At 44.3% G+C, this 17,588-nt stretch overlaps 1 protein-coding gene across 1 annotated transcript; it reads left to right on the plus strand.

The window, feature by feature from the left end:
• The first annotated feature begins 1,528 nt into the window (after nt 1-1,528).
• Nucleotides 1,529-16,750, plus strand: MTO1 (mitochondrial tRNA translation optimization 1). Its single transcript, XM_080998715.1, has 12 exons — nt 1,529-1,872; nt 4,408-4,607; nt 6,211-6,328; nt 7,968-8,257; nt 9,861-9,973; nt 10,362-10,552; nt 10,861-10,991; nt 11,529-11,733; nt 11,826-11,997; nt 14,276-14,394; nt 14,978-15,135; nt 16,461-16,750. The coding sequence occupies exons 1-12, from the start codon at nt 1,644-1,646 to the stop codon at nt 16,635-16,637; spliced, it is 2,103 nt and encodes a 700-aa protein (XP_080854841.1). The 5' UTR covers nt 1,529-1,643; the 3' UTR covers nt 16,638-16,750.
• The last annotated feature ends 838 nt before the right edge of the window (nt 16,751-17,588 follow it).

The following is a 17,588-nucleotide window of genomic DNA, read 5'->3' on the forward strand; positions in this document are numbered from 1 at the left end:
AAAAGCAACAACACTGGTATTACCACTCTTACTTGTCTAGTCATGGCATGCAGGTGGCACTTTTCTCATAAATGAATCCACTTGCTGGGAAACGCTCTGATTACTGAATGTTGAACCAGGTGCGTAAAAGCATTTCTGTACTTTTCAATTTGCTTTGAACAGGAACAATGAACAACTTCAACAAGAAGCTTCCCATTTTTATATTGCTGCATAGAGAAAAATCTGCACATGGGGAATTCCTGCCTATCACACAGGTACTGGATAGGAAAAAAGATGACAGCACATTTCCTTCCTGTTTCTGATGTATGTGTGCAGGAAAGAGAGGACAATAGCGTTGTTGTTTTTCTAGTACAGTACAGGAAATAAGAGCACATCACTATTGTATGGATGAGCGACGCAACCCCGTGGTCGGCCACGACTGGACCTAATGGTCAGGGGTCCCTTTACCTTTTATGTCTATACATACTTGGTCCTTCACCCATATCTTATCCCTACAAGTTGGAAAGTGGGTAGAGGCAGTTTTTAGTGGATAGGCAGATGGCAGAGAAAGAGCTAAGTAACCCTTTCCCTCTTCCTCTGCACCTAGATTTTAGCCTATCAGGAACTTTTCCTATGATGAAACAGAAACACTTAATGAGACCTAAAGTAGTTTGTTCCATAGTGGGGAAGGAGCATGTGCAGCAGTTTCCCTTGCAGAGATGACCATGGTCACACCCACATCATAGATTTAAGTTGCATGGCTTCCTGCAAAAAAATCCCAGGAATTAATTAACAGTGCTGAGAATTGTGGCTCTGTGGAAGGCAAACTACACTTCCCATAATTCTTTGGAGGAAGCCATGTGCTTTAGATGAGAACGTGACCCACGCTGACAGTTTTTGCTGGCTACTTGCAGCAGCTCACCCGTTGGATAAAGCTTTCCTACAATTCAATGTTTTGACGTCTGATTTTACAGGGATGGAATATGCATGCGTTTAAATGCGCTTGCCACTTCTGGCAGAGTTCCTATGACTCGTAGCTGCATGTTGGACTGAGAGTCTCCAATACAGTAATAGCTTTTGCATCAGGGTGTCACGGTGACAGGAGAAAAACTTGCAGCCCACAGCTGCATGTACCTGCCTCCACTGTGGCACACCATCAAGGAGCATCCAAAGATGCCGACAGCTGCATCAGTTTATACACACATCAAAGAGCAACAGGAAGCGCTGCAATCCTGAAAAGAAAATTAAAGTTGCTATGTTCTTGCCCCCCGGGAAACCCTGCTTTAAAAAACAAAACCATAAACAGATGCATGCCGCCCTCTCCGCCAGCAACAGCCTGCCGCTCGGTGAGCGAAGAAGACCTCTTCACGAGCGCACTTTCAGCGTCGTATTTTGAATAAAAGGCCGGCAGCGAACGGCGCGCTCCCTTCGAGGGAGCCACCCACCGCTAATCCTGCCGGTCGGACCTTCCCGTCCAGTTACAGGCGCGCATGCGGGAAGCGCCCCGACCCTTGCGCAGCGGGTGGAGCCGGCCGCCTCGACGTCACGGGCCAAGATGGCGGCGCCCTTTCGCGGCGCGGAGTAGCCGGTGCGCGTCTCGCGCTCCTTCCCGCCGCCGCGCCGACCTGAAGGGGCTTCGGCGGGTCTTTCTGTCCGGCCTCGGGATGTTGCCTCTCAGGCGCGTCTGGCGCCGCCTCGCCGCTCCCCCGGACCCCGGGACGTGGCTGCGGTGCGCGAGGGGCGAGGTGACCTCGGCGGCCGCCGGCCCCTCCAGCATTTCCAAGTACGACGTCGTCGTGATCGGCGGTGGCCACGCCGGCACTGAAGCGGCTGCGGCGGCGGCGAGGGTGGGAGCCCGCACCCTGCTCGTCACGCACAAGGTGGACACCATAGGTAAGCAGGGAGCTGGTTGGATTGCTCAGTGGGAGCCGGCAGGCGTGGGTACACAGTTCGCCCGCCGAGGGATGCAGATTGCCAAAGTTTCTGCCAGGGCAGGTAGCACAGTGGACCTCAGCAGGGTTCCTTCCCCTAACACTTGGAAAGCATGATGGTGGAGCTCGCAGGAGATTCAACAGCAGCAGGGCAGGGCTAGCAAGTACGTCCTCATTATCTCTCCATAATAGGTTACTTACATGGGTAGGAAAACGCTAGAGCAACGACAAATCTAGACAGCATCTTCAAAAGCAGAGACATCACCTTGCCGACAAAGGTCCATATAGTTAAAGCTATGGTTTCCCCAATAGTGATGTATGGAAGTGAGAGCTGGACCATAAAGAAGGCTGATCGCCAAAGAATTGATGCTTTTGAATTATGGTGCTGGAGGAGACTCTTGAGAGTCCCATGGACTGCAAGAAGATCAAACGTATCCATTCTTAAGGAAATCACCCTGAGTGCTCACTGGAAGGACAGATTGTGAAGCTGAGGCTCCAATACTTTGGCCACTTCACGAGAAGGGAAGACTCCCTGGAAAAGACCCTGATGTAGGGAAAGATGGAGAGCACAAGGAGAAGGGGACGACAGAGGATGAGATGGTTGGACAGTGTTCTCAAAGCTACCAGCATGAGTTTGACCAAACTGCGGGAGGCAGTGGAAGACAGGAGTGCCTGGCGTGCTCTGGTCCATGGGGTCACGAAGAGTCGGACACGACTAAACGACTAAACAACAACAAAGGGTTTGTTTATCAGGAGACATGAACTTTTCCCAACACCTGACATGGCAACATCACCTTTAATCCATTTGCTAAATGTTTATTTTATGAATGGAGCTACCAGAGAAACATAACAGCAGCAGTGTTGTTGGTTGATAAGATAATCATAAATGACAGTATACTTATTTCATTTTTTGCAAAATGAAATTGCCTCCCGTTTTTGGACATCCATATGTGATTGAATCTGTAGAACAGATTAATAAAAACAAATGCATTTTTAAAACAAATACAAAACCCTGACATTTTGATGTATATTGCATCTAGGATTGCTAGAATTAGAGAATTAGAAATAAGCAGAAGTAAGGCATCTTGGTTTTCTCTTAGAATTTTGGGCATGGGTCAGCAAACTAAGGCCCGGGGGCCGGATCCGGCCCAATTGCCTTCTGGATCCGGCCCGCGGATGGTCTGGGAATCGCCATGTCGATCGGCGTGGGATCCTGATCGTTCAGGCTGCGCCATTTTCCCCTCCACACACACACCGTGGCGCCGCCTCCCCGCTCCCTCCTCCTGGCTTCTCCCCGCCCTGCCTAGAGGAGGAAGGGGGCCGGGCTTTGTTGAACCATGGTTGGCTGAGCGCCATTTTAAGCAGTCTCTCTGTGGAGACAGCCCTTTCGTGCTGCTCATCGTTCCGCCGCCAGCCCCTGCCGCTCGCAGGGCACAGGTAAGCAGTCACTGGGGCTCGTCCAGTGCTGTGGAGAAGGGAGGGGAGAGTCGTGGGGGGGTAGATTCCCCCTCCAAAAAAAATATAGTCCGGCCCCCCACAAGGTCTTAGGGACAGTGGACTGACCCCCTGCGCAAATGGTTTGCTGACCCCTGATTTTGGGTCTAGAGGGGGACGGTACTGCCATGAATTCTACTCATATTGATCCAGAGCAGAATCCAATGTATAGTTAGTAGAGTAAAAACTTAAACATATTGCAGGATTCCCCAAAAATAGACCAGAGGCAATTAATATTTTATCTAGCAGAGCTTTACTGCTACTGAAGGCAAATGAGCATAATGGTCACAAATCCAATACATTCAGAAATGGCACTGTCCATAGAAAATCCAGTTGCGACACTTAATTTAACCGCCAATAATTTCTAATAAGACTAAAACCTTAACACTAAGCATACTATACAGTCATACCTCAAATTGAAGTAGTTTCGGGTTGAGCATTTTCAGGTTGTGCTCCACGGTGACCCGGAAGTAACGGAGCGCGTTACTTCCGGGTTTCGCCGCATGCACAGACACTCAAAATGACGTCATGCGCATGCGCGGAAGTCCCGAGACACAGGTTGCGTTCACTTAAGGATGCGAACGGGGCTCCGGAATGGATCCCATTCGCATCCAGAGGTACCACTGTATACAGAACACCACACCAGAAGGAAAGAGAGATAGAAAGTGAAACTTAGGCTCCTTCTGGCCTGTTGTAATAGTCAGCATGACCTTGAGTGAAAGAGGAACCTTCTGCCTCTTGCTAGGCAGAATAGAAACTTGCATGTCAGCTAGAAACTTCCAGCTTGCATCAGCTTGTATTACACAGAGAAGCTTCCAGAAACCTCATGGGTCAATTAGAATGGGAAAGATCTTTACACATCAAATCAGTATTTTCTTCACCAAAAAATGCACCCTGACAAGTAGCTTGCCATTCATGTCAATTTGGAGCATAGGAAATGGGGTCGGGCTAAAAGCTGTTGTTTGCTTGTAGTTAGATGCCTTTCATTTGTTATGCTGTCCAGGGCAAATGTCATGTAACCCTTCCTTTGGTGGAATTGGAAAAGGACATCTGGTCAGGGAAGTGGACGCACTGGACGGGCTCTGCGCACGAATCTGCGATCAGTCGGGAGTGCATTACAAAGTGCTAAATAAATGCAAGGGACCGGCCGTCTGGGGTCTCCGAGCCCAGATTGACAGAGAGCTCTATAAAGAGAACATGCAGGTGAGAATATGGATAGGAAGAGAGGAGAGGAAGGCTTCTGAGGCAACCCTATGCATGCTTACCTATGGAACTCAGTGGGGTTTATTCAAGTATACATGTTTATGAGTGCACTGTCAGTTTGATGAAGGTAAACATGTGAATGTGTGTGTGTGTCAGATATAATAAAATGTACATTTCATTTACCAGTAATATTGGGGAAATGACCAAAATGTTTCCTAATCAGAGCATGGAATCTTGATTGACATTTGGTGGTGGTGGTGAGGGCGTTATCCAGTAATTTGGTTTGTTTTTAAAATGCACAAGTTACCTCTCACTCAACAAATTCCCAAAATGATTTACAAAACATTTAAATCCGAAAGTCTGATTGGAAAAGGCAACTTATTTCTGTCATGCTTAAATAACCTGGAATGTAAACTTAACTGGGCGGGGGGAATGGCTCCTTATTCCAACAAACAAATGTCATTGGATATACAGCAATGGAGACTCAAACGTAATATTGGGAAACTTAGAAGAAAATCCCTGCAAAACATAATCTACAATTGCATTTTACACCAGAGTTGTATTTAAAAAAACATGACTGTAAAATTATGGAGTGGATCCAGAAAAACATTGACAGGAGGTGAATTTCCTGCCCCACCTTCTTCCAGAAACTGCACCAACCACCCTGAAGTGGGGTGAATGATTTGGGTGGGAAAGGCAGGTACGGATTCCCAGCAGGTACCTCCAAATAAGGGTCTCCTGACTCTTAGGAAAGGCTTTTCAGAGGGCTACTGTGGGAGGAGAGGAAAGGGAGAAAGTTTCCTTCTGCCTTCCCCTTTCTGCTGGCTTTTCTCTACAACCAAGCCAATGTCTGTTTTTAAAATGTAAAACACCATGTTAATTCAGCATTCTCTGAATAAGACATTCTGTACTCACATAACAAGCACTTGGGTGGGACAACTTTGAAAAGTGCTGTATGAGAACATAAATGCTTGTGCAGTTTCAGTTCTTCTCTTTTTGGTAAAATCTCGTGAGGGAGGAAAAGGAGATGCCCAGATCAGACTTCCATCCTTGATTTGGCAATGGTGGACTATATATGGCTTTTAGCCTTTTTAGTCTTCATTATTTGTGTTATTAGATATAATTCTCAAGCTGACTGTGGCTATTTAATGCATTTATTGTTTTCAAAAACTTAAACTTAATAATGCTAAAAACTAATTTAATAAACCAAAATATTCACTGCAACTATGGAAGACATTGGCTATGCCTTCTTTTACTTCAGGCAGGAAAGGGCCTCACTCTTGAATAGGGTTGGTCTGTCAAAGCTGTGGGTCTGGGGTCTTTATTTGACCCACAACCCTATTTTCCCTCCAAACAGTTCCCACCTGCCCCATAGCTGATATCATAGGTGGGGCAGGGAATGACAGAGCTGCGAAGGAGCAATCGGAAACCTTTAAGTGCACTCCCAGCTGTTCCTTAGCAAGCGAGGCTTGCAGTAAACTGGGGGAACCTAGGAACTCAGTAGCGCAGCCATGTTACTGGAGGTTCTCTCCTTTGCTTATGAGTCCTTAAAAGATCATGTGTGTGTGTAAATTCCTTTAACAGGGTTTTTTTCCCCTAGTAGAAAGAAATTCTCCAAACCCCACTTCTGACAGTTTGTGAAGCTTCTGTGGAAGATCTTCTACTGACAGACCCAGAATCGGATCATCCAGGCAAATGTTGCGTCAGTGGAGTCGTGTTGGGTCAGTATTCCGGCAAGCTGCATCCTGAAGCAGCAGTCTTCATCCATTTGTGTAGGGTCTGCTTTCCATGACAGCAGCTTGCAAAAACTACTTCCAGGTAAAAGGAGGAGGGAGACCTCACCTCTGCAGAGAACTCAAGTGGCATAAGAACCCAGTAGTTTTTTCTAGATGCTGCCTTGAAAAGCAGATCGGTTGGGAAATTAGCTAAGTTATTTACCTCATTTTTTAAGCCCATGCAATGTGAGCCAGGGAATCTAACCCATCATTATTTCCAAAGAGTTGATTTATAACTGATCTTAATCTAGTCCTTAATGAACTAATAGCCACATTTGCAACTGTCACTTGCAATGCATATTGAATGGTCATTTTTGAACTTGTAAAAACATCAGGGCTTGGTGTTAAAAGCTGGCTGGATACTTAGGGTGTTTGATTGTAGCTTCACCATCTCAGAATAGCTGTATGAAACTACCCTGACACAAAAAATAGGATTTCCTAGTTCTAGTTACAGTAAATAAAGAACCGTGTAGGTCTGCCGTAGTTGAAACAAAATAAAAAAATCCTTCCAGTAGCACCTTGGAGACCAACTAAGTTTGTTATTGGTATGAGTTTTCGTGTGCATGTCTCTGAAGAAGTATGCATGCACATGAAAGCTCATACCAAGAACAAACTTAGTTGGTCTCTAAGGTGCTACTGGAAGGATTTTCTAGGTTACAGATAGGCAGACTGGGCTACTGGAAATCCTGTAACGAAAACCTCTGACTCAGTAGGTTATCTAGCCTTTTCTAGGTCACAGTCATTCCACTGCAGAAAGTTATGCTGTTCTGGACTATGTAGTTTAGTTAGTATGAGGCACTTAGATGTTTACAATTCAGAAAACAACAGATAGAATAAGTAGGATGATCACGAGAGACTTGATTTTATACAGAGTATAAGCACATATCTCTCTCATTCTCTGTAATAACATGTGTGAAACTGAAGGATAAGCAGCTGTCTTTAAGTGGCAGCAACATAAACTTAGGGTTTTATGTAATATCAAACTGCAAAAAATAAATAAATGTTTTCTGTCGTTGAATAAGACTGTGCTGAACTTCAAACTTCCTTGTGTCCTGGAGGAAAAAGATACTCACTCTTTCCAAAATAGATTTTATCTTAAACAAATGCATGTTTCCATCAGGAGGAGTATAGAAAGAGGATGACGTCCTTCAGTTTGTTTAATGAAAGGAGCTTTAACAACTTTTCTATGCTCCTCCCGATGGAAATATGCAGAAGGGGACATATATACCCCTGCTTTAAGTCGTTTACAAACTGTCTTCTCTTGTATATTATTTACTACAAAGCTTGATGACTAAGCTCTTTAGCGATGAAACGTCAGATTATCAGAACGACGTCCAAGCACTGAACCACTAGTATATCACAAGTGGACTGTTTATTACTGCGTTTGCAATTGTTCAAGATAATATCTATTTTGGAAAGAGAAGAAATGAGCACTGAACTACTGACGCATTACAAGTGAGCTCTTTTATTTACTGAATTTACTATTGTTTAAGATAGAACCTCTTTGGGAAAGAAGCTACTTCTAATTAGGGCAGCAACAGGTATTCTAAACTCCGCTCTGTTTCACTCCATGTTTTCCCCTCAGAAGACGGAAGGAGAGTGCATGCTGGGAGTGTTGTTCTAACCACGGGAACATTTCTGAGGGGCATGATCCTAATTGGACTGGAAATGTATCCTGCCGGGCGGATGGGAGACCAGCCCTCTGTCGGCCTTGCTCAGACTCTGGAGAAACTTGGATTTACCATAGGAAGGTTAAAGACTGGAACTCCACCCCGACTGGTGAAAGACTCCATTGACTTCAGTGTCCTCGAGAGGCATCCCGCGGACAGCTCTCCTGTGCCGTTCAGCTTCCTTAGTGAATCTGTGTGGATTAAGGTGCGAAGGAGTCCTGAGGAAGTAATCAGCTGTTGAAGTTTATGAGGGAGAGTCTCTGTTTCTCTTCCTTAAAGTGACATGTATTACTCTGGCAGTGCTGTGGTTTTTAGCATGCAGGAGGAAATGACTGTGTCAGAAATTATCCCCGGTTACACAGATGGGGGTGCGCTCCTAAATCATCAACATATTTGTCTATTCCTGTTAAAAGCTGCTGAGAGTAATGCAAGGAGTTGATGGAAATCCTCCCCTAAATACTGGCACAGTCCGGTGACGATGTATACCGTCAAAATTGACAAGTTTTATTCCTGAAATATCAGCCCTCATACATACATAGAAGAACTGAGGGTAATTTTTAACCATCACACACACTGCTTCACCAGCGATCTTTGTCCCTGAAATATCTGCCCTGTCATTTTTGCAGGTCACTATTTTCTTCTTCAGTGGACATCTTATATTGGTCAAAAAGTTTCAAAATAATTTTTTTTAGTTATATACTGCTTTTCATTTTTAGATTTATAAATCTCAAAGCAGTTTGCAATATGCAGAAAACCATCAGAAACAGTTAGCACATCCTCACGGACTTACAGTTTGAGCTGCTACAGCCAAAAAAAGAACAAGTGACAGCAGTCAGGAAATTATTCAGGAAATTACAGTGGTACCTCGGGTTAAGAACTTAATTCATTCTGGGGGTCCGTTCTTAACCTGAAACTGTTCTTAACCTGAGGTACCACTTTAGCTAATGGGGCCGCTGCACAATTTCTGTTCTCATCCTGAAGCAAAGTTCTTAACCTGAGGTACTATTTCTGGGTTAGCAGAGTCTGTAACCTGAAGCGTCTGTAACCCAAGGTACCACTGTATTACTGAAATACAGTGTGAACCATTTTAGAATCATCACTGCCCTTTTAAAGGAGTCCATTCATAAATTGAGAGCAGTGGTACTGCTTACTTGAGGGCTCAAAGGTCCAAAGGATAAGTCGCTATCTAATAGGATAGCTCTAGGTTGGTGTGGAGATCTCGGTCACTGGACTTCACAAAAGGCTTTCTGTGTGACCTTTGATAAATCATTAAACCTTCTGATCTCAAGCTTGCTTGCTTAGAAGTAAAATTGCTTTGATTTCTTCCCAGGAGATACATTCTAGATTGGGGCCTACTCGTGCTTCCATTTCTCCAATAGTATTATGGAGAAATTAGGGGCCATATTCAACTAATTCATTGCACTAGCAGAAGCCAGCACAAGGATACCTGCTAGTACAACAAGATTCCCCTCCCCACTCCTCTTCCCACTACACCCTCACCAAATCTGCTCCAGAGAGTCAGAAGAACCCCAAAAACAGCATGGAGGGCAGGAAATGGTTCCATCACCACAGGAATATCTGCTTGCCTAATGGAATGATCTTCTTAGTGCTTCGTTGAGTGTAACCCAATGATTGGTATAGTTTCCTGGGAAAGGTTAAGGCTGCAGTGCTTGGGTATGCTCAGGTGGTATGATGATAATGGCTGAGTGCGGGCTGAAGTGATCTCTCTCAAGATGACTGTGAAAACAGTTCGGCATGCTTCAAAGCTACCCTGATTTGCTCACTGAATGCAAGTGGTTCTGTTTCAGCCAGAAGATCAGCTGTCATGTTACCTGACACACACAAACCCCAAAGTGGAGAAAATCATCCATGAGAACCTTCACCTGAACAACCACGTCAGAGAGACAACAAGAGGACCCCGGTAAATCCCTGTTTATATTATTTTATGTACAGTGCTGTCAGTGTACATAGCGTGAAAAGAAAGAAGGGGGGAAAGTCTGAACCCTGATGGGAAGAAAAGGTATGGGGATGATAGCTGCAAGACCGATAGGCAAGAATATTGCAAATGCAGTTGCACATGTTTAGGCTTAGAGTTTGTTTAATTCAGGGGTGGGAGACATTTTGCCTTCCAGATGTTGCTCAACTACATGTAGTTCAGCGACATCTGGAAGGCCAAAGGTTCCCCACACCTGCTTTTGTGGGTGAGGAGTACAGCAATAAGGAAACCTATCCAGTCTCTTGAAATTTCATGTTTGGGCTCTTCTCCGTGTCAGCATCCTAACATGGCCTGCTGTTGCTCCTGTTTCTAGGTACTGTCCCTCACTAGAGTCAAAAGTTCTGCGTTTTCCAAATCGCGCACATCAGGTCTGGCTTGAGCCTGAGGGTCTGGATTCCAACGTCATCTACCCACAGGGAATATCTCTGACGTTGCCATCTGAGATCCAGGAGGAGCTCATCACCCATATTAAGGGCTTGGAAAAAGCAAAAATGGTACAGCCAGGTGAGAGGTGGGAAGGAAGTCCAGTTGGATGGAGCTATATAGGCAGCATATCATGTGGGAGTGTGTGTGGATGCCGAGGTTTGTCTGCCTCATCTCAAGTGGGATGTTACTTGATTGCCCACCAGCACATGGCTGTGCATGTCTTCTGATCACCAGAGGTGTGGTTTTGTAAGCCTTTATCTTACAGAAAGGTTTGAAACAATGCAGCATGCATCCTTTCCCCCTGCTACCTGTAACCATGTTGCTCTGTTGTAGGGTGTGGTTGCTGGAATCAATAAACCTTTTATCACCTATATCTGTCCTAATAGGCTATGGAGTGCAATATGACTTTCTAGACCCACGTCAGCTGACCGCCTCCCTTGAGTCTCGCCTCGTCCAGCGGCTCTTCTTTGCAGGGCAGATAAATGGCACCACAGGCTACGAAGAGGCTGCAGCTCAGGTGAGGAGAACCTGCAGGGAAGTGGGTCGTGGCTGTGAAATGCTGTCTGCAGTATCAAACGTGATGATATAACTAGCAGCTTGCAGTCGCAGGTCTTTTGACTCTGCCTTCTTCCAACTCAGACGTTCTGGACTACAACTCACATCAGCTTCAGCCTGCATGACCCTACAGGAAGGAGCTGGTGGGAATTCTGATCCAAAACATTGGAAGGCACCAGGTTGTGGAATGCCGATTTCAAGAGCATTTGTTCAGAACGTGTGTGTGTACACATGTCTGAAACTTACTTTTTTATGTCCAGGGAATGAGCCCTTGTCATAATTGGCTTGTGCCAATTTTATTCTGCAAAGACACCTTTTAGCATGCCAGTGGATAACTGGGATACATGGTGGGAAAGTCACATGTGGTATCTACGGCTTAAGCAGTCTCTTTATCGTAGACACAGAGCTACTGAACAGACTAAGCTTCTGGTGTCTAGTATATAGTGTCTAGTATATGGTGGCTTCCTCTGTGATCTATAATCTCTTTACTCTCTGGCAGGGTGTGGTTGCTGGAATCAATGCCAGTCTGCGGGTCACTGGGAAACCTCCATTTATTGTCAGTCGCACAGAGGGGTACATTGGTGTTCTGATTGACGATCTCACTACTCTGGGCACCAGCGAGCCGTACCGCATGTTCACCAGCCGAGTGGAGTTTCGGATGTCTCTGCGGCCGGATAATGCTGACAGCAGACTCACCTTCCGAGGTAGTCAATTCCTCCAGAGGCCTTTTTTCAAAAAAACCACACAATTGCACACAGTTTTCCTAATTCCTGAGCACCTTTTTGGTCTCTTTAAGGCTATAATGAAGCTGGCTGTGTGTCTCAAAAGCGTTATGAGCAAGCATCTCAGATGAAAGCAGTGTTAGAAGAAGGACTTGAAATGCTGAAATCTATTCAGTTCAGCAATGCAAAATGGGCCCAGCTCATACCAGAGATTACAATAAGTGCCGGTCGTACCTCTCCTTGCAGGTATGAGTCTCTCTCTTATCCCCCCCCCCCCCATGGTCTTGTTTTAGAGAAGCACAGATTCATACAGAAACATCATATACCTCACATTTACCCGCTCTCTCTATCCTTTTTAATTGTGTCTACTCGTAGAGTGTTTCTTGTGATGCTGTTTGTGTGGGGGAGAATGTACAAAGCTGTCAAGAGTGTTTCTGTGGAAAGGGTGAAGCGATTTCATTGCTTTCTTTTGTCTTCCCTCACCAGTGACTCGGTGAGATTTGTGGGATTTTATAATGTGAAAGACTAGACTGGATGAATCCCAAGCCAGAATTAAGATTGCCGGAAGAAATACAGTGGTACCTCGGGTTAAGTACTTAATTCGTTCCGGAGGTCCGTACTTAACCTGAAACTGTTCTTAACCTGAAGCACCACTTTAGCTAATGGGGCCTCCCACTGCTGCCACGCCGCCGGAGCACAATTTCTATTCTCATTCTGAAGCAAAGTACATAACCTGAAGCACTATTTCTGGGTTAGCAGAGTCTGTAACCTGAAGCATATGTAACCTGAAGTGTATGTAACCCGAGGTACCACAGTATGAACAACCTCAGATATGCAGATGACACAACCTTGATGGCAGAAAGTGAGGAGTAATTAAAGAACTTCTTAATGAGGGTGAAAGAGGAGAGTGCAAAATATAGTCTGAAGCTCAACATCAAAAAAACTAAGATCATGGCCACTGGTCTCATCACTTCCTGGCAAATAGAAGGGGAAGAAATGGAGGCAGTGAGAGATTTTACTTCCTTGGGCTCTATGATCACTGCAGATGGTGACAGCAGTCATGAAATTAAAAGACGCCTACTTCTTGGGAGAAAAGCAATGACAAACCCAGACAGCACCTTAAAAAGCAGACACATCACCTTGCCGGCAAAGGTCCATTATAGTTAAAGCTATGGTTTTCCCAATAGTGATGTATGGAAGTGAGAGCTGGACCATAAAGAAGGCTGATCGCCAAAGAATTGATGCTTTTGAATTATGGTGCTGGAGGAGACTCTTGAGAGTCCCATGGACTGCAAGAAGATCAAACCTATCCATTCTTAAGAAAATCACCCTGAGTGCTCACTGGAAGGACAGATCCTGAAGCTAAGGCTCCAATACTTTGGCCACCTCATGAGAAGAGAAGACTCCCTGGAAAAGACCCTGAAGTTGGGACAGATTGAGGGAACAAGGAGAAGGGGACGACAGAGGATGAGATGGTTGGACAGTGTTCTCGAAGCTACTAAAATGGGTTTGACCAAACTGCAGGAGGCAGTGGAAGACAGGAGTGCCTGGTGTGCTCTGGTCCATGGGGTCACGAAGAGTCGGACACAACTAAACAACAACAGCAACAACAACATAATGGCCTGTAGAAACTCCTAGAGCTAGGGCGTATTTTCACAGTTTCAAATCCTAATGTAAAACTGTTAACCTGGTATCCCACCACTATTAACACATAAAATCAAGGGGGAATTGAAAATTTTAAGCTGTGGAAAGAAGGAAAGCAGTCCTAGAAAATCTAAGGCTTTTGCTTTTATCTTTGAATTAAGTAACCCCCTTAACCATATCCTAATTGGTACCTCACATAAGCAGAGTTCAGGTTTCACAGCATGATTTGTGATAGGGAGCAAGGCTCTGGCTAAAATGGCCTGGGATTTGTTGCCCACGTAAAACAAACACACTGGCAAACCTGTGGACTCAGAAAAGTTTCTTTTAGCAGCTTCAGAAAACAATTGCACAAGTAAATAGGTATATGACTGCAGTCTTAAGCCCTGAACCAGCTTCCTTAAGCCTAATTTTGTTGCAGTTGCAAAAGCATTGTGCCTTAAAAAAAAACTGAGAAGAAATTCTAGGTGTCCTTGAGCTAAAATGCTGTGTTTCTTCCATTACATAACCTACCTTATCACTTATTTCAATGTATTATACAGTGTCATTTTTTTTAATGCTGTCCCCATGTTATTGTGTATAGTTTCTTTCCAAGTTCTTATCTGTGATCTTCATTGTTGGCTTGTAAGCTCCTTGAGTTGAATCAGCCATTTTTGTGTGTGTGCATTAAATGATCCCTAATACAATGTGGTTAAGGCTTCCTGGATAGTGATACCATATTTTGAGCAAGCCTGAGGTCTTGTAAACTTCCTTGAAATTCCATGGGAATGGGTACTAGCTTAGACTTGTTTTAGATCCCACCTTTCTATGACAAGAGCACTCAACGCATCTTGCACATAATTTCACAGGAATTGTTTTTGCTTTGTTTTGGTTTTTTGCTTAGTGCCCTGGACATCCTTCAGTACCAGGGGGCCAATATGGAGATTTTGTCACGAGCTGTCCCAGGGCCTCTGAAAAAGTTTGCTGAATGGAGACAACTGGCAGAAAGGCTGAAAATAGAAGGTATGGAAGACTAGCAAGCCCTAAATAAAACTCCCATCAGTACCAGCCAGCATGGAGAGTGATGGGAGTTGTAGTCCAGCAACATCTGGAGGGCCCCCATTCCTGTCCTAACTTGACACATTTGTGCCCAGTAGATCTTGCTTCTTGAGGAACTCAGAACATAAATTCCATCGAGTCCAAGAACACAATTAGGCTTTATATTCTTATACAGATAGCTTGTGGCCGTTTTCCGTCTCCAATGGTGCAGGAGTAAATCTGATATAATCTGCTCTGTTTAGGTTGCAAACCTAAGCATATTTACTAGGGAGTAAGTCCCATTCAACACAGTGGAACCAGCATTCGAAATTTTCCAGGTGCATTTTGCTCATGGCTATCAGCCACTTGTGACCAAGTGAATATGCCCAGGTGCCAGGATAGCACCTGATGTCTCTACTATCTGGAGGTGCATGCATGGGGACCCTTGGATTTTTTTCACACACTAGGAACACATCCTGTACAATTCTATCCATTATATTTTATCAGAATGAATTTCAGGAACCAAAATATATATTGTTCTGTTCATTCTCTTTGTTCTTCTCACAAGCTGTTTATGAATGGCATGTGTCTGTTCAGAGGTTGGAAATAGAGGAAGTGCATCAGGATGAGGCTCTTCAGCTGCCAGAAGATCTGGATTACTTTGCCATCGATACATCACTATCTCAGGAAGTGCGAGAGAAGCTGGACTCCCACCGTCCCCAGACAGTAAGGTGCTAGTAGAGTGAGTTTGCTGGATGCAGTAGGGATCCTGTGGCTTTCCAGATGTTGCCAGACTCCCAACTCCTACCAGCACTAGCCATTGTGGCCCGGAATTGTAGTCAAGCAACCCAGCATTAATATGTAGGGGGTTAGTTATTAAAATGTACCTTGAAAGCATTATCGTCATTTCCAAAGGCAGAAAACTGAGTAAGCAGGGGCTTTGCTAAGTTAACAGCTCTGTCTTTAGAGTGAATCTTCCAATTTTGTTTGGTATTAGAGACCACATGGAAAGTGCCAAGAGAATTCCCGTTCTAAGTTGAGAAATAAAATGGGGGCGGGGAGCATTTCACAAGATTTCACCACTGTGTTCCTGGCCTTATTAAAAATTTGGAAATTGAAAGCATCAAGGGAGAGTTAGAAAAAACACTTAACTTGGTGGGGCTTTTTATTCTTTATTTTTAAAGCCCATTTCTGTGCAAATATATAGATTATGTATAATAATTTATAATCTATAAATATTATGTATAATTAGCATAGACATGCTGATAATATGGTAAAGTTTGCCTGCCATTTTGATTTCACCTGTTTTGTTGTTCTTATCAGAATGCTTCAGACTAGCTTATGTGTCTTTTTCCAGTTTGAACATGTAAGGCAGTCTCCGCCCCCCCCCCCCAAGTCATAAAATGTATTCCTTTGTGCACACCAACGAAAAATGGCTACCATTGTATGCATAGGAGGGGGTGTGGCATAATGGGTAAGACACATTCTTGAGTCAAATGTGGCCAGAACATCTACAAACCTTTCTGCACCAACACTATGGGGATAGTAATACTGACAGGCTTTGTAATCATTTAAGTAATTTAAGCAGTCAAATAAATGCAAAATGTTCTTTTAGACATGTGCACAAATGCTGAACCATAGCTGTGAACTGTATGTTGTTATAATGCTGATGACAATGGAATAAAATCTATCAAGAGCTTCCACTGCCATTAAAAAACAAACTAGCAGTGATCATTCTTCATGGTGGCTAGAAAGTTAAAACTCCCACACCCAGAACAGGAAGGGTATGAGAGGGAGTTATGTTGCACAAATGAAAATAATTGCATTGGCAGTAGGACTTTGTTGGAGTTTGCTCATTTACATGACTGTTTATAGAATGATCAATAGTCTTCAGTGATGTCCTGTTGATCCCGAGTAGTAAGATATGCAGGTAAGTTTACTTTGTGTGTATTTTAATCGCTTCAATGAAACACACATGATGGGGAGGCGGGAAGACTTTGGTGTTACCATTCTTACAGTAGGCAATCTCACCTTCCTGTTACTGTTTCTAGATTGGCGCTGTCAGCCGCATTCCTGGAGTCACACCTGCTGCTGTTCTAAATCTACTGAGGTTTGTGAAGAACCATCACAAAAGAGCAGAGCAAACAAGTGAGAGATGTAGGATTGCTACCCCTGTCCCTGATGTCAACCTGCTGGGACAAAGAAAGCTCCAAGCTACTGATATGTGAACAGTGCTTACTGAGCAAAACCCATTGAACTGTTTGTGTTCCTGCAGCCTGTGGTTATCCGGTCATTCACATACCATGTATGTAATTGCTATCCAATAAATAGACAAGAGCTACCAGAGTGATGTTATCTTACACACAAAGGATGATCCAGTGAATAATCAGTTAGTCCAAAAAGCTGAAAAACTTCCAGAACACCGCAAAGGCACCACTAGCCAGAAAAAGTGGCAATGTCAGATCAGGTGTTGAAGAAAACTTTTAACAAAAGACTAGAGAAATCTGTTTCCTGCTTGCAATTTCTTGAGTCACTTCCTTTTCTACTGCCTTTGCTGCCACCTATAGTACTGAAAAAAAATCTCATCTTAGTGCATAAATATTCCTCTTAAGCAAGGGAAAGATGTTAACAGGCTTCCTTTACTTGAAAGTAGTTGAAACACTTGCAGGTAGGTTTTTATTTAAGCTTATGCTCAAATCCAAATTTGTTATCAGACATAAAATGTATCAGTAGATTAGAATCAGGACCTTGTTCTGTTAGGTGTTGCTATGGTGGGAATATAGTCTTTACCTGCTGTTTATGGAGTGGAAAAACACACTTACACCCAGAATAGATGGAGCACTGAACTGAGGTCTGTGGTTTATAAATCCAGTCAATATAGCTGGGAATTATTTCTGGGTCAACCCAACTAGAGGCTTGCACTCTCAAGATTTAGGCAGTGCACAGTACAAGTAGAGGGGTTTGATGCCTGGAACCAGGCCCCTGACAAGGTGGAGGGCTGTTTACCCAGCCTTGGGAAGGTGGTGAGAGGGCTCTGGGACACCCAAGAGTTATGAAAGACAGCTACTGGAAATTAGTAGACCACATTGGGACACAGGTGGCGCTGTGGGTTAAACTACAGAGCCTAGGGCTTGCAGATCAGCAGGTCGGTACCAGCTCCTGCCACCCTTGCAGTTCGA

This window comes from Podarcis pityusensis (genome assembly GCF_964106645.2).
Source record: "Podarcis pityusensis genome assembly, chromosome: 3".
Lineage (NCBI taxonomy): Eukaryota > Metazoa > Chordata > Lepidosauria > Squamata > Lacertidae > Podarcis > Podarcis pityusensis.

Coding starts and splice junctions, on each gene's coding strand:
- MTO1 (XM_080998715.1), top strand. CDS start 1,644: ATGTTGCCTCTCAGGCGCGTCTGGCGCCGCCTCGCCGCTCCCCCGGAC. Junction 9,974..10,361: donor GAGACAACAAGAGGACCCCG/GTAAATCCCTGT, acceptor TCCTGTTTCTAG/GTACTGTCCCTCACTAGAGT. Junction 11,998..14,275: donor GGTCGTACCTCTCCTTGCAG/GTATGAGTCTCT, acceptor TTTTTTGCTTAG/TGCCCTGGACATCCTTCAGT.